Genomic DNA, 21,798 nt, shown 5'->3' with positions numbered 1-21,798 from the left:
TCGATATTCTATCACACAGAACAGTGGAGCGAGAGAGGGAGAGGGGGAAAGGGGGAGAGAGAGAGAGAGAGAGAGAGAGATTGGGGGTCTGCATTGAGCAGAAAGATTAAAGCAGGCAGGACAGCTGACAAGGGGAGTGTGTGTGTGTATGTGTGTGTGTTTCATAATGAGGAGACATATTTCTGTTATTTTGGAGAGTTGGCTTCAAGGCATGTTTGTAATTCTGTTTTTAGAGGTGTGGTTCTCTCTCTCTGTGTGTGTGTGTGTGTGTGTGTTTGTGAGCCCTCTTCATCATCAAAATGAAACAGCGGCTGAATGTAACCAGGGAATTCATCAAAGACTTTACTGCAGCCCGTCTCCTCCTTTCTCTTTCATATAAAAACCCTAACTGTATATATATATACATATATATATAACAGCCTGTATAAATATAAAAGGTGTTTTAGGCCCTTTGTCTCTATCTGTGTGTGCAGACACTCTTTAAACGGGGTGACCCACACCTCTAGGTGTTATGGCTGTGAAAAAGCAATTTTATTTTATTTATTTATTTATTTACAGGATTTATTTTATATCTCAAATTAAATTTATGATAGCATTCTGTTTTGAAAAACAACATCCTCAAAATGACAAATGTTACTAAAATAATAGTGAGTGATTTGAAGTGAGATTTTTTGGTATGATTATTTTTGTGATATTATTTTGGGAGAAGCCACCTCTATATAAATGTCATGGCACTGAACTCATAAAACCTACGATAAAGACGGTTATAAACCTGCGAGAGTGAATTAATGACTGTAAAACCATTAACAGTCTTACAGAGTTCAGAGAAAACCCATTACAGAGGTAAAAGTTCTCACACTGTCCATGTTAATCCAACAAATAGCTGATATCTTTATTATCTGACTACAATTAACTTGCTGAATCTTACAAGAACATGGCTAGGTTATATTTCAGCCCCAACAAAATATAATATAAAATAATACATTTTCATGACATCTATTCACATTTCTCACCCCCAAATTCTCATTACGATTATGCAAAATATATATTTTATTTAAATTGTATATTAAATAAAATAATAGTAGGCTATTTATATCATTTATATATATAATTAATATAATTTTAATAACATTACCTTAATACAGAAATGAGTGCATAATAAGAATTATGATGTGAATTATGAACTGAGAAGACATCTGGATGCACTACAATATGATTCACTCTTATAAAATGATTTCTTGACTCTAAAGATATTTATTAATGAAAAGTGTCGACTTTGTGCTCAAACGCCACTTGAATGCATATTTACATATCCCGAAATGGCTATAAATTACACAAAAGAAAGTTTAATATTTCATTAACCAGACATCAGACACAAAAACAAACCGACGCCAAGCTGAGAAAAGAGAGATCCTTCTTTTTATTTCATTTTTCGCAGTTGATTGACATGTTGTACCATTGCTTTTATTCCATTTTTTCTGCACTTATTTAAACAATGACATTAGAGAGAAATCTCTTTTTCCTAGGACACAGAAAGATTGTATTTTCTCTTCTTCTTTTTTTTACAGGGGAAGAGGGAAACGGGTTGGGGGGGGGGGGGGGGGGGGGCTTCTTCACATCGTTCACAAACAGACAAACAGACGGGGACGGACAGAAGGAGCGAGAGCAGGGAGGGAGGGGGCAGTGCAGGGTAAATGGGAGGGAGAGGAGGAACGAGAGAGAGAGAGAGAGAAATAGTGAGTGGGTGGCAGTGTGCTTTGTCATGTCTGAGGAAAAAAAAAATGAAACCAAGCAGCTCTCAGACACACTTCTAACATAACAAATATCGGACTAGAAAGTTAGGAATGATTAATAAAAACAACACTCAAAAAAAGAAAGAAAAAACCCAACAACAACGACCTGGAAAGAAAAGACACCGAGAAAGGGAGGAGGTGGCAGGTGAGACGGGACCGGTTTGGAGCGGGGCGGCTGTCTTCCTCTTTTTCCCCAGCAGAGGGCGAGAGTCTAAATGAATTTCATGATCATTAGGTTGTTTGTATTTTCCCGACGGCGAGGACGGAGAGGGATGAAGAACAGTAATCTAGCGTGGCAGTGTTTGTGCAGGAGTCCCAGTCGCCCGAGACGGAATCTAAATGCAGCTGCCGGGTTTGGAAAGACACGATGCGCGACATCCATTCCGAAAGCCGTGCGCGTGCACATGCTAACTGTGTGTTTAACAGTTTTTAGTAAACCTTACAACTATGATACTGGCAGATTCAGCTGTAGTCTTTGGGTTTGTCATCTTCCTCTGTTGTTGGTCCGCTCATCTCGTCTCATTTTTGTTTTGTTTTTTTCAGTAAAAGGATGGAGATGATGTTTTTATAAAGGAGGGATGGGTAGAATGTAAAAAAGAGAGAGAGAAAGAGAAAGTCTGGGAATGAGGGAGAATTGATGAGTGAAGTATTTGACAATTTAGTAGTATGTCTCCTTTTCAATCCAACCTGAAGTAAAACAGAGAGAAAAAAGGCCATAATTAAAATTCAGCATCAACAACATGAATATTAAAATCCAACATTCACAGAATATTCATATACGAAACATTGTGAATATTATGATTTGCACTTTTTATTTTTGCAATGCATCCTCTTCTTGCCACTTTAGTAACTAAAATGTTAAGAGTTGTTAAGGTTGATTCATTTTCATGAATCAGTTCAAACGGTCAACTTCAGTGAATCGATTCAAAACTCTGATGAAAACAATGATTCATTTGCATAATCAATAAAACATAAAATATTTGTAGGTCAGGTCAGTTTAGCTTTTTAGTTTTTTTTTGCTATGTATTGTTTTTATTCTTCTTGTTCATTTAGTGAAAAACTGTAGAAAAAAAAAATCCTTGTTTTCTTTTAAGATATTTTATAGATATAGATATTTTTACTGTGGCCAATAAGAATTTTTGAAAGAAATTAATACTTTTATTCAGCAAGGATGCGTTACATTGATCAAAAGTGACAATAGAGAAATGTATAATGTTACAACAAAATATTTTAAATAAATGCTGTGCTTTGCTGTACTTTCAAATTATCAAAGAATCCTGAAAAATATGTTTTCAACATTAATAATGATAAAATGTTTCTTCAAATAAGTATATTAGAATGATTTACACATAATTGTTCACGTTATTTTTCAAATGTAACAATGAGCATAATACTTATTTCAAATAAATTAAAGAAATCTGACTTTTGGATGGTACACAAAAAAAGCCATGTCAGAGAAAATACATAAATATTGATATTTATATCAAAATCCTAAAATACAATTTTCTTGCTATATCGCTAAGCTCTATTTCTCAGTGTGAGAGAGTAATTCAGGCTCTGTACCTCCTGGGTTTCTGCGCAGGATAAGTTTTCGGATCTCATCGTAAACAAAAATTAAGAAGCTGTAAGGGAACGCACAGAACCACCAACTGGGCCTGAGAGAAGAAACGAGAGAAAAAAGAGAATTCACATTATTAGAATGAGTTTTTCCTGATGTAGCATATATCAAATTAGCTTTGTAATGTTCCATGAGGAAGCAACACTCACTTGAGAGGGTACATCCTGAGGGCCACATCCATGCCGGGGCAGTAAGAGAGGAAGGCAGCGAGAGCCGTCTCCTCAAACAGGCCGAAGATCAAGATTTTATTCCTACAAACAAGCACAATCATTTACTGTAGCTCCGAATCCTAAGCTTCAAACATCCAACAACTAATTCCAGCAGATGTCTGTCAGCACCAGGGCAGCAGATACTCACTTCATGCCCTGCTGGAACACAGAGTTGCGGCGAGTTTTGCAGATGATCACGTCGGCCCACTGCACCACCACGATACTGACGAAGAAGGCCGTGTGACACGTGAACTCCACAATCTTCCTCTGCTCATATGTCTGAGAGAAAGACATTATTTCATTACACATTCTTGCATTGCTCCACATTTACATATACTACTGTTCAAAAGTTTAGGGATTATTTTATACAGTAAGGTTGCATTCAAATGATCAAAAGTAACAGAAAATACTTTATTTCTTTAATAACTTTAATATTATTTTTTATATTTTTATTTCAAATAAATGCTGTTCTATTGAACTTTCTATTCATAAAAGAATTCCTGAAAAATACCTAGCATACTTTCCACAAAAATAATAAGCAGCACAACTGTTTTCAACATAATAAGAAATGTTTCTTGTGCATCTAATCAGCATATTAAAATGATTTCTGAAAGATCATGTGACACTGAAAACTGGAGTCACCAAAATAAACCACATTTTTAAAATATAGTAAAATAAAACAGTTTTTTACTTGTAATAATATTTCACAATATTACTGTTTTACTGTATGTTTGATAAAATGAGCATAAGTAACTCTTTAAAAAAAAATGAAAAAACATATTGAAACCAAACTTTAAAATGGTAATAAAACTTTTTGTTGTTGTTGTTTGTTATCTATTGATCTGTTTTGAACGTTCCTGCATTGAGGAACACTTGTGAAATATCTCACCAAATGTTCTATAGATCAAAAATGCTTAAAAACAGCATTCTGTTATATTGTTTTGATTTTTATGTACTATGTCAAAAAGCAGATCATTTATAGCTAAGACGAAAGCCAATGGCAAAAGACAGAAAATATGATTAATAATTCTTTGTTTTGATAAGATGCTTTTTAGAAGCATCTGCTAAATATAAATGTAAAAATAAATGAAATGCAATTTAAGTTGCTTTGGACAAGAGCGTGTTCTATAAATGCACTGCATAGTTTGTGTAATGCGATGTTTACCCATTGCTGTCCGTAACTGTCCTCCAGGTCATTATTCGAGCGATCGTCCCAGTTTAGCCGGATGCCCACCAGCAGACTGGGAAGCCACCCGTTCTCAGCCAGAATCACGAAATAACTGAAAAATCCTCCCAGGGCTTGAATCATTCCTACACACGGATATTTAAAAAGACAGAGGCTAAGTCACTTTTATTCAGTTCATTTCAAGTCTAATCTCTTATAACAGAGATTTTTGTATTGTAGCAGCTCACTAACCGATCTGTCCATAGGCGATGCTGATGAGACGCTCGTTCACCAGCTTGTCCCTGTGGGGGTTACGAGGCTGGCGCTTCATGATGTCACTCTCTGCTGCTTCATAAGCCAATGAGATTGCAGGGACCTGAGATGGCATACAACAATTGGTTAATGTATGAGTACTAGAGAAAAAAAGTGTATTGCCACTAGAAGATAACTCCAGTTTCTGTTACATTCAAGAATATGTTCATTATTAAAATGAAAACTTTAGATGTGTATGAGTCTCACCATGTCAGTGCCCAGGTCGATGCAGAGGATGGTGATGGTTCCGAGAGGAAGAGGAATGTTGACCAAGATGAAGAACAGGAAGGGAGTGATCTCAGGGATGTTGCTGGTCAGCGTATAGGCGATGGACTTCTTCAGGTTATCAAAGATGAGACGACCTGGAAGAGAAAAAAACACAGACCTCATTATTACTGAGTCATTCAAGTCATTTCTTTCATTCATCTAGACTGGTTCTGTTTTGTATTGTTTTTTCCAAACATTTTTCATGATAATTTGCTTTCACAGAAGTCCCCTGCGTTACACCTATTCTGCCTGGGAAATCTGTCAATGTTTATTATATGGTTTAAATATGACCTACTTTTCTTTACTGTTGTTGTCGTTTAGATTTTTTTTTTAAAGCATTAAAAAACACTAAAATAAAAATATGATAAAAATGACAAAAAATATAACAATCAATCAAAATGAATATTTTAGTTAAAGGTATAGCGGCGGATCTTTCCAAATTTTAGATAAGTTCCCTCTCCACTTTTTGAAAAGTTTGATTGATTCACCAGAATGATTGACAATTAGGAGGACCAATAGTATAGGTTACCCACCAGGAAGTAAAACATCCTCCGCTATACCTTTAATCATATTTTTTATTTGAATTATCTGCATTTGAATTCAGTTTTTTTTACATATATTAAATATACTCATAAGTCATATGGTTTAAAAAAAATACATTTGAAATGAAATAATACATATTTTCAAATATTTTCAAAAAGTTACTATCAAAAGACACTTTGTTGATTTTTTAAAATTAAAGTATTAAAAAACAAATATAAAAATATGATAAAATTACAATAAATAAAATAAATATAAAATCTGATATATTCTTATATTTTTTCATATTTCTTATTTTAATTATCTTCATTTAAATTCATTTTTTTAACATATATTACATATAACCATAAGTCATATGGTTGTTTGTAATAAATGTTTATTTTGAATTAATTAATACATATTTCAAAATCTTTCTTCAAAAAGTTCCAATCAAAAGAAGTTACTATCAAAATCAATTGTGTTTATTATGTTTTAAATATATATATATATATATTTTTTTTTTTTTACTGTTGTTGCATTAAACTATATTATATTATAATAACTACACTATAAAATATATCTGAATAATTATTTTATTTTTCATTTTATTTTATTTATTGTTTTTCTATCTTTGTTGATTTTAATTATCTGAAAATGTTATTCTGAGTTTAACATACATTTATGCTATTTTACATTACGAATGTTAACTGTGGACCCCAGGAAGACTAGCAACCGCTTTTTGGAATCTAGCAGAGATCCAAATGAAGAATAAAGAGCAAAATCTGAGGCATAGATGAAAACAATCTCCTTGTATGAGTTGCCCCTGGCTTGCTCTGGATTTCTTTCTATCTTTCTCATAAGCTTTGCCTCCTCTCTCTCATACCTTCCTCAACTCCAGTAACGATGGATGCAAAGTTGTCGTCCAGCAGGATCATGTCTGCAGCCTGCTTGGAGACGTCTGAGCCCGAGATCCCCATGGCAACACCGATGTCAGCCTTCTTCAGAGCGGGGGAGTCGTTCACTCCATCGCCAGTCACGGCCACAATGGCGCCCTAAAATACACAGACACAGAGAGTGTGTGTAGTCAGTTATTTATGATTACTAATGAAGAGTTTAAATGTACAGTTTTTGGGTGAATTAGAGTGTGTGTGTGTGTGTGTGTGTGTGTACCTGTCTCTGGCAGCCCTCCACGATGATGAGTTTCTGCTGGGGAGAGGTCCTGGCGAACACAATCTCAGTGTGATTCCTCAGCAGTTCATCCATCTGATCCTGCGAGAGATCCTTCAGATCTGAGCCGTGGATCACACAGGCTTTAGCATCCCTGACAACACACGCATGAAGAATACTAAATGGAAACTCGCTCTCCAGTTGTGTCAAAATCAGACAAAATGTACAGCTGCTGTTAGAGCAATAATTATTACACAAATCAGTTTCACATTATCCACAAGTTTCAGTTCAGTTTTTTTTTTTGGTAACACTTTAGAATAATGGTCGTCATTTATATGGCAAGCACGTTCACACTTCAAGCCTTAGTGCTCAATTTGGATTTATTGCTCAGATCAGATTTTTTTGTATAGCTGTTCACTTTGTTGTATTAAATGTGGCCAATGTCATAATTCCAGTGCGAACAGATCATAGTCCTGAACTGACCCACATGCGCAAAAGAGCAATAAAAGACATCACGTAGCAGCTGTCACACGGAAGTAAACACGGAGGACATTGAAGTAAGTGATTACACATTTGTGTATAATGTGATCTGCCGTGGAAGCTAGCGAATTTACATGAGGCAGTATAAAAAACAATTGACGTGGATGCGAAAAAAGAGCAGAGTTTTTAAACATTATAATGTTTTGCTTTTATATAGAGCTGTCACACATCATCACTGTCCTTCCATTGACTACCCTTCGCAAGTGTCTTGATAACTTTGGGTATGTAAAATCTCTGAAGTGACTCCCATGAGCGCAGAATTGTGATGAATGTTGCTCTAGAGTGAAGTAAAAGTCGCATGAATTACGATATGACTGTTCAGACTGAAGTCACATTGCAAAACATCTGACCTGTATCGGATTTAGGACCACATATGGAAGTAGCACAAAGACTCCATGTGGTTTGTGCCGTTACAAAAAAAATAATAATCGCATTTGGGCCACATTTACCTGAAGTCTGAAGTAATGCAGGACTAATGAGTAGTACTACATTAACACTTCAGCTACCACTATAAACTAATATGGAAACAATGTTAAATAATCAGCAAGTAATAGCAAATGTAGGACTGAGATTGTTCCTATTAGGTAGTCAATAATTACTGAATGAAATTAGCCTCACACATACATTATAAAGAATTACCAATGATCACAACATTAACATGTCTGAGACGTGAGCAGTTGTCTTTTTTACTCTGAACATGGTCATAAAAAAACATCATAATTACTCAAATGTTTCTTAAACCCCTCGTCACTCCGCAGGAACTATTATTGATATGGATCATTATTTTAAAGTGACAAACTATTTTAGTAGTTCTTGAAGAGTGACTAGGGGTGCGTCTCAATCAGCTCCCTAGTTCAATAGTCAGGGTACTGATTAGGGAGTTGGACATTTTTAGGACTGTCTCAATCGCGAAATCCTTCCAGTGTACTGAAACATTTGCTCCCTAAAAAGTCCCACAATGCACCGTGAAAACCAGGGAGCATCGATGCTCACTATGTTCCCTCAACAAAAGTTCTGAAACGCGAAACATAAATCACGTGAGCCAACTCAACTCAATAAACATAATGACACGCGATAGATGTTTTTTAAAAATAAAAACCAATCATATTTCAGCATAAATATACATCGCTAGGCAGGTAATTAACAAAATATAGCTAAAATTTAGAATTTATTTTCAGCTGAAATGCTGCACGTATACGTAACAATCAAAGTGCTGTAAACAAATATTGTCAGAAAGATATCAGTTATAAATACCAGTAGTGATGTTGTACAATGAGGACGTTGTCATGTCGCCGCAAATACAGTCATCAGTGTCCCGATGTGTAGTGAGTCAGCGTCCTTACTCCTTACTGTCCTTACCAGTGACAATTTGTGTACACGTTATACTGATTCACGACCAAGGAAGCTAATAGCCGCGTTTCCACTGTCGGGCCAGGGCCGGGCCGTGCTAGTGCGTGCCAGGGCCAGTCGCGTTTCCACTGTCACTTCCGGGGCTTGATCGGGGCTTACTCAGGGCCAACGGCCAGGATTTCTGGCCCGTCGAATACCTTGGGCCAGAGCGGGCCAGCTCGGGCTAGAGGAGTGGTTACGAACAGAGGCGGAGTATACCTGAGTCGAGAGACGGCAGCGCCGGATGATTCTGTCAGCATTAAAGACTTTTAAAATAATTTAACTCGCGTTCATGTTTGAATGCCTTGTGTTTGTGATGCAAAAGACTATGCGCGCTAACCGTTACCATAGTAAACATAGTAAACGCTTGAAGATACGCATAGTAAAAAAACATACGCTTGAAGAAATCCGACCAATCATAAAGGCTATCACAGTCATGTTTTTATTTTATCTGTCAGTAGCCCTCGTCTCGTCTCTTTATACCGGACTATCATAAAATAAAGCAACTTTTTTTTCGGGAGCTTCCTCTGTGCAGAAACGAGGACGTTATAAAATACATCGTTGCTGAACTTGCTAAGCTAAGCATTCAGTGAACAACGCTTCAAGTTCGGGAAAAAATAAAAAAGTTGTGGGCGCAGTACAAGGCGATTAAAACGCACAATGGACAAAGCGGTGCCCAGAGAAGGAACTTTCCATGGTTCGACTTGATGGACGGTGTGCTGGGTCACCGTCCATCTGTTAGTGGAGAGACAAGTCGGTACACTATGGCAGCCGCGGACGGTGAGTTAATACATGCTATCTTCTTAAAATCTAAGTTTTCTAACTTCCTGCCTGAATGAACATAATAATTCCCGCTGAAATGGGTGGGGTTGTATGACGTTTGATCCAGGAAGGCGTGTTAAGGGCGGGGTTTAGGGCAGCGCTGCAGGGCTAATGGTGCGTTCAAGTCCTCCTGGGAATTTCGTACGTACGAGGTGGGAAGTCGTGTTGACGACGTGAGGTGCGTTCAAGTCAGTTTCGTCGGAGCAAGATGGTGGTGTACCTTCTTTTAATGAATAACACGAAAATATAGCAAGTTTTGTTAACTCTGCTTATAGAAAATGAAGAACAAAGAATGCGCATCGGGTGTGTTTTTCTTTTTATGTTTTTAATTAACTTATGAGGCCAATGTAAATTAACTGTATCATTATATAATTAGTTAATTGTTATATTACAAGTAGGCTATATCATATTTTGTGCAGAGAGCTTACTTTGTTATAAATGAAAAAGCCTTACAATGTCACTGCTAAACCTGTAAGTGATAGGCTATATTTTACTATCACTTTGCTCAACTACAGACGTTGCATTCATTGATTCCGCCATGCTTCTCACTGACACGCCCCCAACTCGTACAGATCGGGGCTTAAAGAAAATCCCGAGCTCCCCACTGGTATTTACGACATTGTGGTGGCGTTCATGTGCATTCAACTCGTAAATACGATCTATACGAGATGACTTGAACGCACCATAATGGCCCGGCAGTGGAAACGCAAGCCCGGTGCTTGAGGCCCGAGGCCACTGGCCCGGCTCGGCTCGCTGTTAGCCCTAGCCCGGCCCTGGCCCGACAGTGGAAACGCGGCTATTGAGACCTGTATGTTTTTCCTGTATGTTTTTCCCTGCAGGTAGATACTGAAACTGCACCATTACCAGGCAAAAGCATTTTTCTCCATTGATGGACATTCAAAAGTAGCCATGTATTCTCCTTTTGTAAAAAATAATTAGCAAATATTTTGCTATATTATTGTAGATGCTTTACCACTGAGCGATTTTTGAAGGTATTATAGATGTCTTTGGTTGAAACCAGCCTGATGCAATTTAGCCAAACAGGACGTGTTCCTGGATCAACATCCTTTGTCATTCCTAGAAACAATATTCCTATCAAGCATTCATAAACCAAATCCTAACCCTAGCCTACAATTGGTGGAAATGAATGCTGTTCAAACATAATCCCAACCTTGTAATCAGATCAGTTGATAGGAAAGTAATTCCAGGACTTATAAGCATGTTGATCCAGGAACATCATGAACGTTTAGCACAGGCCTCCCTAAATGTGTTTTTTTCCCCTTTTTTGACATTTTTATCCATAGTATAGTAAAGTGTTTAGAGAAAATTATGGGAAGAAACAGCCAAAATGGGATCGTGGAGTTAATTTTTTTTTACGTTTTCTGTGTGTTTTAATACTCTACCTGGGGTTGACCTGGCTGACAGGAATATTAAGCCGAGCGGCGATGTCCTCCACGGTTTCGTTACCCTCAGAGATGATACCGACACCTTTAGCAATGGCCTTGGCCGTGATTGGATGGTCACCGGTCACCATGATGACTTTGATACCAGCTGAGCGGCATTTGCCCACAGCATCTGGGACGGCAGCTCGGGGAGGGTCAATCATGGATATCAGACCCACAAAGCACAGTTTGTCTGTCTGGAAGTTGATGTCGTCGGTGTCAAAGGCAAATCCTTTGGGGTACTTGTCCTCGGGCAGGAACACGTGGCAGAAACCTGGATGGAAGTAGAAAAAAAAGAGAAACAATCAGAATGGATTTATTCCACAGTTTTGAGGAGCCAATTTTTAGTTTTTTCATGTGTCTTGGATTTCTATTCATATTTGTAATCCAGCACATCTGGAAAATTACAGACCGGTATCCCTTCTTCCATTCGTCGCGAAGACACTTGAACGAGTTGTTTTCAACCATATCTCTTCCTTTCTTAGACAGAACAACCTCCTGGACAACAACCAGTCTGGTTTCAAAAGCGGACACTCAACTGAGACTGCCCTTCTCTCTGTAATTGAAGCTCTGAGACTGGCCAGAGCAGCTTCCAAATCCTCAGTTCTCATCCTGCTGGATCTGTCTGCTGCCTTTGACACCGTTAACCACCAGATCCTCCTGTCAATACTAAAGACGAAGGGCATCTCTGGGACCGCACTCCAGTGGTTCAAGTCTTACTTCTCAGGTAGGTTGTTCAGGGTGTATTGGAGGGGTGTGGTGTCTAAGACCCAACATCTAGCTACTGGAGTGCCTCAGGGCTCAGTGCTTGGACCACTTCTCTTCTCCATCTACATGTCATCACTAGGATCTGTGATTCAGAAACATGGCTTTTCCTATCACTGCTACGCTGATGACACACAACTCTACCTCTCATTCCAGCCTGATGATCCGACAGTTGCTGCTCGCATCTCAGCCTGCCTGACAGACATTTCTGGCTGGATGAAGGACCACCACCTTCAACTAAACCTTGCAAAGACAGAGTTGCTTGTGGTCCCAGCCAACCCAACACTACACCACAACTTCTCCATTCAGCTAGGTTCGTCATCCATAACTCCATCAAGGTCAGCCAGGAACCTTGGAGTTGTGACTGATGATCAATTGAACTTTACAGATCACATTGCTAGAACTGCCCGGTCCTGCAGATTTGGCTTATACAACATCAGGAGGATCAGGCCCTTCCTATCAGAGCATGCTACACAACTCCTTGTCCAAGCACTTGTTCTATCCAGACTGGACTATTGTAATGCTCTCCTGGCAGGTCTTCCAGCTTGCACTATCAAACCTCTGCAACTGATCCAAAATTCTGCAGCTAGAGTGGTCTTTAACGAGCCGAAGAGAGCACACGTCACTCCTCTCCTCACAAAACTGCACTGGTTACCAGTTGCTGCTCGCATCAAATTCAGGTCACTGACTTTTGCCTACAGAACAACCACCGGTTCTGCTCCCTTTTACCTAAACTCATTACTTCAGACTTACGTGCCATCCAGAAACTTGCGCTCTGCAAGTGAACGCCATCTTGTGGTGCCATCTCAAAGAGGCACTAAATCTCTTTCTCTGACCTTTTCCTGGTCTGTTCCATGCTAGTGGAATGACCTGCCAAACTCAACCAGAGCGGCTGAGTCCGTGTCCATTTTCAAGAAAAGCCTGAAGACGCATCTTTTTCGGCAACACTTGATCCATTAATACTAATACTTTATCTTCTATTCTATATCTATCATCTTTAAAGAATAAAAAAGAATAAAAAAATACAGGTACTGCATTAGATTAAACTGGGAAGGGTAATAGCACTTGCATATTCTTGTCCTATTGTTAGTTTAACTGCTTCTATTGTTCTCATTTGTAAGTCGCTTTGGATAAAAGCGTCTGCTAAATGAATACATTTAAATGCATTTAAAAAAAAAAATTTTTGTGTGTGTGTCAGGATAGTGGAGAGGTAACAGGAAACAAAAGAGTCTTTTATTTTGAGGTCTCTCTCTATTTCTCACCAAGCACTCTTTCTCCCAGCCCTCCGAGTTCCAGGTAGGCGTTCTGGAAGGCCTCCTTCAGTTCCTCATCCATGGGCTGCTCTTTCCCCTGAATGAGGATGCTGGTGCAACGGTCCAGGATGCGCTCTGGCGCCCCCTTCATCACCAGCAGGTAGTGGCTATCGCTACCCTCATCCGACTCGTGCACTGACAGCTGGTGGGAAAACACATCCAAGCACATGAGAATGAGTGTTAATCAGAACTGAATAAAGTGCTGAATGTGAATGAAGATTATCATGTTTAACTATCCCTAAGAATGAAAATAAAAATCTTAGAAAAATGGCATTGTCTAATGATGAACTAAACAAATCTATAGTTATCTATATACAAAATCATTCTTAATTCATTTTTAATCAATTCTAATTAAAAGGATAAACTTTAGCATTGATGACATGCAAAATATATGAATATTTAATAACTTTTTATTTCTCTCTTATCTTATTCTCTCTTTATTTGTTTTATTATTTGTTGAAATGAAATCTATTTGGTTATAAGGTGTCGTGTGGTCTGTGATGTGACATACTATAATCCATCTAAAACTATTTTAAACAATATTTTGCTAAATGTTTATTATTATTATGCACGCAGCTTCAAAAGAATATATTAATGACTATAGTAACTGAGAGACTACACAACATTTTTGTAATTAAAAAACAATAATATTATAAAACAACTATAATAATTTAAATACTGTATATAAAACCTATCTATCTAAAAAATAATATGAAAAAAAGAGAAAAAAAAGAGAGACTAAATGGAATATTTGTAATAAAAAAACACTTGCAGGACCATTTGACATGATCTTGGTTGTGATAAACTTAATATAAATGGTGACAGAACCTGCAATATACACTTTCCTTACACATACAAATACATTTTAAAATAAAATCTTGGCGTTAATTAAAAAAAGGGGCCTAGACATGGACATGTCAACCGTCCATTTTGCAATTTAAGTTAAAATAATATCATACTGTTTAATATTGGTTTGAGTTGCACAATATTTACCTGGAATAATAATCATAATAATAATTATTATTATGAAATGTTACACCAAACTTAATTTTTTTACATTTTATTTTGCACCGACAGTAAAAATACAATATTATTTTAAGTATTAAGTAAATGAAGGTTGTGTTGACTGAATGTTAAACAAGTTAATGGATGCCGGACTTACAATTACTTCATAAATCCAGTCACAGAAAACAAACCTGGTATTTGTTGGTGGAGTTGAAGGGAATTTCCGCCACTTTTTTGTTCTTTTCCCTCATGGCTTTGACGGACCCACAGGAGAGCTCGATGCACTTGAGAAGAGCCGACTCCGAGGCGTCACCGGCAACATCACGCTTCAGGATTGGCAGAGAATCCTGTCCCGCCTTAAACACGGCTCTGTTACAGAGTGCTGCCACACGGGCCAGAGCCAACCACGTCCCAGAGCTCTTATCAAAGGACGCACCTAGAAGAGATCACACACGGGATCAATATAGTATCTATCTATAGCCTAGAATCTATCTATCTATCTATCTATCTATCTATCTATCTATCTATCTATCTATCTATCTATCTAAAATGTTTTTGAAAGAATCCCTTATGCTCACCAAGGCTGCCTTTATTTAATCAAAACTACAATAATAAAAACAGTAATATTGTGAAATATTATTACAATTTAAAATAACACTTTTCTATTTGTATATATTTTCAAATTATTCATTCCTTTGACGGCAAAGCTTAATTTTCAGCATCATTACTCCAGTCCTATATGATCCTTCAGAAATCATTCTAATATGCAATTTGCTGCTCAAGAAAGATTTCTTAATATCAATGTTAAAAACAGTTCTGATGCTTATTATTTTGTGGAAATCAGTGATATTTTAGTATCATTGAGATACTATTATAATTTGGATTCATTTTTATTTATCTGTTTTCGTTTTAATTTTAGTTAGGTTTTAGCGATTTTGTTGTATGATTTTTATAAGTCTATATAGATTTTATAATTTCTTATTTCAGTTTTGGTTTTAGTTAAGTTAAATTAAAAGAAAATGAGAAATGTTGCAACTAGCAAGTTGGCAGCAAATACATTTTTTTGATTTTATTTGATTTCACTTAACGTTTATTGTATTTCAAGTAACGAAAACATCTTTGAATGATTTTAGTTTAAGTTAAATATAATAACCCTGTTGAAAAAAATGATCATTTTTTTTGTAGATTACAAAGAACAGCATTTATTTGAAACAGAGATCTTATGTAACATTATAAATGTCTGTACAGTCACTTATAAATTAATTTAACATATCCTTGCTAAATAAAAGCATTAATTTATTTCAAAACTAAATCTTACAGACCCCAAACTTTTGAATGGTAAGATCTATCTACCCAGAACACCCAAGCAACCACCTAGTAATCCTCTCGCAGCTCACCAGACTGATCTTCAGTGGTGTCGGCCTCATGGATCTGATTGTCGAACCACATGTGGGCGACAGTCATGCGGTTCTGCGTCAGGGTGCCGGTTTTATCAGAGCAGATGGTGGAGGTGGACCCCAGAGTCTCCACCGCCTCCAGATTCTTCACCAGGCAGTTCTTACGGGCCATGCGCTTGGCCGTGAGGGTCAGACACACCTGAGACACGGAAACAGAGAGATAGAACGAGAGGAACGGAAACAAAAGTCCAGAAAACAGAACAAAAGGAAGAGTGGTTGAGGCAAAAGTTAAAAGGAAAAGGAGGTGGAGAGAAAGAGAACCAAACAGAATTTCAGTGATATTATATATTTCATATTGTGGCACAATGCAACATCGTGCAGTAATAGAACTGTGTTAAATTAAAGCGAAGCACAGCACAGATAGAGAAAGCAGAGTGGTCAGAAACATACTCTACGCGATTGTCTAGCTTTTGCTATTGACGTCAAATGATGAGCGAATATCTCAAATAAAAATCTAAGGAATATTGGCACAAATTCATCTGTTACTTGGAGCCAGTCAAGTTAGACAAATCCTAACATGAACAGGAGTGACATGCCCTCATCATTCAAAGCCTGAAAAAAAAAAAAAAGACAAGAAAAAATAACCCAATCCTTATTGATAATAAAGGGTTCACTTGCAGTGAGAAAAACATATGTGCAGACCACAGTTTATTTTCTGAGGCGAACAATTGTCTGCCAGGGAACATGCAAAATGCAGTAACTGTATTTTTTTGTCTTTTAGACTATGAACTGACCGGTGACAGATGAGCTTGGTTCAACTATAATCAGATTTAAAGAAAATGGAGTGTGTAAATTGATATAAAAATCAATCAAAATTGTATAATTTCCAGCATTTGACAAAAGCTTTGCACCAAAAATCAAGATACATATAAGAGTTATACAAGTTATATAGGGCAACACAACTGTTTTCAACATTGATGATGATAATAATAATAAATGTTTCTTGAGCAGCAAATCAGCATATTAGAATGATTTCTGAATGATCATGTGACACTGAAGACTGGAGTAATGATGCTGAAAATTCAGCTTTACATCACAGGAATAAATTACATTTTAAAATAGAAAAAAAGAAAGAAAAAAATTAGGCTGTAATACTATTTTACAATATTAAAGTTTTACTGTATTTATGAATAATAATAATAATAATAAAAAATAAAAAATTAAAAAATACATCCAAGCTAGGTTAGGATAAAAACGATATATATATTTTTTTTTTACATTAAAAACAATCTTATCGACCCCAAACTTTTGAAAGGTAGTGTAATGCTTGGGGAAACATATTATTGTAGTGCTTTTTTATTTATTTATTAATTAACATTTAAAAAAGTGTTAAGCATGCAAATTCTTCTTATGGACATAAAGGGCCAGATTTACTAAACAGGGTAAATGAGTGTGAGAGTGCAATCCCATAAAAGAGGGTTTGTGCTGGAGCAAGCTGTTAGTAAATCTGACCCGAAATAGCTAAAAAAAAAAAGCGATTACAATAAAAAAATTAAAAATACAAATATTTAAATGTTCCTATTTTTTTTTCATGAAATAAAATGATTTATTTTAATGCTGAAGAATAATTAACATTTACTCAAAAAATATAGTTAATAATATATTAATTTGCCAGTTTTGTACAGTCAAAACAATCAAATAAATATTTGATTAATACAAAAAATACAAACGTCCTCAGTGTCGGCGTAGGCAATGCATAGCCAATGCATATTTGCGTTAGATTAATAATTGCACTCTGACACATTTTGGAATGCAATGATGCATGAAACTGAGTATGACGTCTGCGTAGGGTATGTTTCAGGCCTACAGTAGTTGTGTACCGCAGCCAGAGGCACAGGCCAACCTCAATGCACAGCTGAGCACAGCGTCTCAGAGTGTGTGGCAGCCACTAGCTTTCACAGGCAACTAGAGATACCACAGAGCAATACTTTTCAGATTTTCATATTGACCTATAGGCTTTCAACAGTGAGAGTCTGTAAAAGAACACAGGAAAGAAACAGACAGAGAGAGAAACAGCGATAGAGTCACAAAGAGTCACAGATATGAAGGATTAGAGAGAGGGAATACAGTTCAAGAACACACACTGTTATATACAGTAGACGAGATGTCACAACCCTTCACTAACACTGTAAAGAGTTACACTGGAGAAGAAAAGAAATGAACCAGAGACGCAAACAGATGGAACAAAAGGAATAGATAAGAATAAATGGACAGACAACAAATACACACACAAGGATTAAATTGTCCAAATATAATCTCATGGAATTTTTCGGAATGGCAAACTATTAATATTTGAACTAGAGAACTGAACCCTGTAATCTGACCCGACCTGACTAGTACTGTAAAATTATAAGAATGAAACTATATGAACCAAAACTGACTTACCATTTTTTGTCTATAGTATTGAACATGCATGTAGTCAACAAAGCACACTTCATGGGATACTGTATCCCACAATGCAATGCATTACTTGATGTACGGTTATTCTACTGTGATGTAAAGCGAAATATCAAACACAAACTTTTTACTTTTCCGACAAATTTTTTGTTTGCGCTGCCAATATTTTTTACATAAAATATACTACTGTTAAAAAGTTTGGGATCGATTTTTAATGTTCTTTAATTTAATTATCATATGCTCACCAAGGCTGCATTTGAAATATTATGAAAAGAACAGTTTTTAATATATTTTAAAATGCGGCAAAGCTGAATTTTCAGCATCATTACTCCAGTCTTCAGTGTCACATGATCCTTTGATTTGATTCTCAAGAAACGTTTCTTATTATTATCAATGTTGAAAACAGTTGCTGTTTCATATTTTTGTGTAAACCAGGATATTTTTTTCTGTCATTTTTGATTAATATATATATTTTTTAAATAAATCTTTTGTAACATTATAAATATATGCACTGTCACTTTTATTTTATTTAATGCATCCTTGATGAATAAAAGTTTAAATTTCTTTCCAAAAACAATCTTACTGACCCCAAACTTTTGAATGGTACTGTATACAATTTATTTACTGACTTATTAGACGCCACTTGGTGAATTAATTATGCAAATGTGTGAATACAATGTAGCACACTACTGTTTGAAATGTTTGCACTGTTCCACATAATATTTCACATACTCACTAGGCGATATGAAGTACATACTGTGCAGTACGTTAGTTTTCCATTCCGAACAAAGCCATGAACAAAAAATACCAAACCAAAGAAACCAAAGAAGATGACAAACATACATTAATTATACTGAAAAATGCAGTCAGAAAGACATTTAAACTCTATCATAGACATCAGTACACACTACAAAATCCTAACACAGAGAAAAAGCAGCGATCCTCACAGTGACGGTGGCCAGCAGACCCTCGGGCACGTTGGCGACGATGATTCCGATGAGGAAGATGACGGCCTCTAACCAGCTGTAGCCCAGGATGATTGACAGGATGAAGAAGCTCACGCCCAGGAAGACGGCCACGCCGGTGATGATTTGGATGAAGTGCTCGATCTCCTTGGCGATGGGGGTCTTTCCGGTCTCCAGGCCGGAGGTCAGAGTAGCAATGCGGCCCATGACAGTGCGGTCACCGGTGCAAACCACAATACCACGAGCAGTTCCTGACAGAGGAGAGAAAACAGACACTTTTGATGGTTCGTTCTGGCCAGTGACCCAATCGACCTGTCATTTATTTTGTTATAATGATCATCTGACATTATTCCATGGCTACTTACCAAATATATTAATAAAAAAAGTTTTAAACCAAAACCGATTTGGTTTGAAATTATTTTATTACGTGAGAAGAGAGTGTAGACTGATCAAATATTAGACCACTGAATACCATGATTGACCAATCAGAATCAAGTATTCCAGACCACCTGTTATATTGTTGTATTGTGTAGTAGTATTACTAGTTGCACATAAATGATACCATTCTGTTAGTTTGCCACTTATTTTTGCCTTATTACAAATTATATATAATAAATACACCACCGTTCAAAAGTATTGGGTTAGTGAGAAGAAGAAAAAAAGAAAATAATTTTTTTTATATATATATGTTTTTGAATTTGCATTTATTTGATCAAAATACAGTAAAAACAGTAATATTGTGAAATATTATTACAATAAAAATAACAATGTTCAGCATCATTACTCTCATTACTCATCATTACAGTCTTCTGTGTCACATGATCATTGAGAAATCATTCTTATATGCTGATTTGCTGCTCAGGAACATTTCTTATTATTTTCAAAGTTGAAAACAGTTGTGCTGCTTCATATTTTTGTGGGAAACCATGATACTTTTATTTGTATGATTCTTTGTTGAATATAATATATTTTGAAATAGAAATATTTTGCAACACATTATAAATGTCTTTACTGTTACTTTTGATCAATTGAATGTGTTCTTGCTGAATACAATTTTTGTAAAAAAAAAACACCAAACTGTTGAACGGATGTTGAAATAAATCTCTTTAATAAAAAAAAACTAAATAACTAATAAAATTAATATGTCTAATATTAGCATTTTTCTTATTTTGTCTTTTTAAATCTCGGACCACCAGTAAAAATATCCAGTATGACATTGATTTGATGTCTTGTTTTTTCACGAGTTCTGTGCAAAATTCTAGAAACCTCAGAATCATGTTGTGTAATCCTCTAATGCACCACATGGTGGCAGGAGAGTGTGACCCTGGAGCTGAGCCTGAACATCATGAGATCACGAGCGCACTGAGCACTGGACATATGCAACATCTCATGACCTATCAAAACAACAGCATTACACAACTCACTGACACTGGCATGCTCATTTCTCAGAGAACTCTATATCTAACTGCTTTAATTAAAGCAGCAAAATTTGTTATAAGTAATATTCATCATCATTCTGAAGGTGCAAACCTGTGAAGCAAATGATGAAAATGTCTTTAGCTCCTGCAGTATTATTCATTTATTCAGTTGAATCTGAACTGATTAGTGTCTTACTATCAAAACGAAGCCAAAAGGGTTATATAGAAAGAGAAATGTGTGGAAAAACAGCAGTGTATAAGCAACCGCGTGGGAAGTTGACGAGTGGCAAGACGGGGAGCAAAAGTGAGAGGTTGTTGTCATGACAACATATTTCCTCTACGGCTGGTCTTGGCAAAGACGACCAGGAAAAGAAAATGGGAAAAAGAGTGCAATGAAAAAGCAAAAATCGATTGGAGAAGATGAGTTCATAAAGAACAGGAAATGAAATAATAAAGTGAGAGAGACACCATGGGGGAGAAAATGGAGCAGTGAAGCAGCTGCTATGGCAACCGTACCCTCAACACAGTTGGTGGAGAAGAAGGCGATGTTACGGGTTTCCAGAGGGTTATCATGGGTGCAGTCAGGTGACCTGGTCTGGGGCTCTGATTCGCCGGTCAGGGAGGAGTTGTCAACCTAAAGATTTATAATATATATACATGTATATATTTATAACAAACTTTTGTTGGCTTGATAATGCCAGTTTCAAAGTGTTTTAAAATATTGAAGTTTGAAGGTTCTACAGACAGATAGATAGAGAGATAGAGAGAGAGAGAGATAGAGAGAGAGAGAGAGAGAGAGAGAGAGAGAGAGAGAGAGAGAGAGAGAGAGAGAGAGAGAGAGAGAGAGAGAGATAGATAGATAGATAGATAGATAGATAGATAGATAGATAGATTTTGATGTAAAATATATCTATATAAAATATATATAAGTAATATATATATATATAAGTCCACTGGCCACTATATTTTTACAACCAGATTCCAGAACATAACAATTACAACATTTTGTAATGTAAAGGACCCCCTCGAAAATGAGATGGTGCATCTCAAGGGGTTTTCCTTGAAAATAAAGAAATAAATAAAATAAAGAAATAAATGTATACTTTATATTAACTATTAATGCAATATACATACATCTCTGAATACAGTATATCCCACAATATCTCTACTGTAGACTACATACAGGAGCACGAGAAAGATTGCAAGTGTTCATAGTGAATATTTCCATCACGTTT

At 36.5% G+C, this 21,798-nt stretch overlaps 1 protein-coding gene across 1 annotated transcript in view; it reads right to left on the bottom strand.

Annotated features, from left to right (window-relative positions):
- Window positions 1-1,397: 1,397 nt before the first annotated feature.
- Window positions 1,398-21,798, bottom strand: part of atp1a3a (ATPase Na+/K+ transporting subunit alpha 3a) — a 35,603-nt gene continuing 15,202 nt past the window's right edge. The window contains exons 7-21 of the mRNA XM_082186172.1: window positions 21,080-21,197; window positions 19,128-19,396; window positions 15,724-15,922; window positions 14,518-14,762; window positions 13,271-13,463; window positions 11,205-11,517; window positions 7,054-7,204; window positions 6,767-6,935; window positions 5,305-5,459; window positions 5,038-5,161; window positions 4,786-4,931; window positions 3,769-3,899; window positions 3,561-3,662; window positions 3,357-3,448; window positions 1,398-2,480 (exon numbers count right to left, since the gene is read on the bottom strand). Of these exons, the coding sequence (XP_082042298.1) occupies window positions 2,452-2,480; window positions 3,357-3,448; window positions 3,561-3,662; window positions 3,769-3,899; window positions 4,786-4,931; window positions 5,038-5,161; window positions 5,305-5,459; window positions 6,767-6,935; window positions 7,054-7,204; window positions 11,205-11,517; window positions 13,271-13,463; window positions 14,518-14,762; window positions 15,724-15,922; window positions 19,128-19,396; window positions 21,080-21,197 (2,436 nt within the window). The 3' untranslated portion in view covers window positions 1,398-2,451. The remainder of the gene's footprint in view (window positions 2,481-3,356; window positions 3,449-3,560; window positions 3,663-3,768; window positions 3,900-4,785; window positions 4,932-5,037; window positions 5,162-5,304; window positions 5,460-6,766; window positions 6,936-7,053; window positions 7,205-11,204; window positions 11,518-13,270; window positions 13,464-14,517; window positions 14,763-15,723; window positions 15,923-19,127; window positions 19,397-21,079; window positions 21,198-21,798) is intronic.

This window comes from Leuciscus leuciscus (genome assembly GCF_965113295.1).
Source record: "Leuciscus leuciscus genome assembly, chromosome: 12".
Lineage (NCBI taxonomy): Eukaryota > Metazoa > Chordata > Actinopteri > Cypriniformes > Leuciscidae > Leuciscus > Leuciscus leuciscus.
Note: the sequence above shows the minus strand (reverse complement) of the source record. Positions and strands in the feature narration are given on the sequence as shown.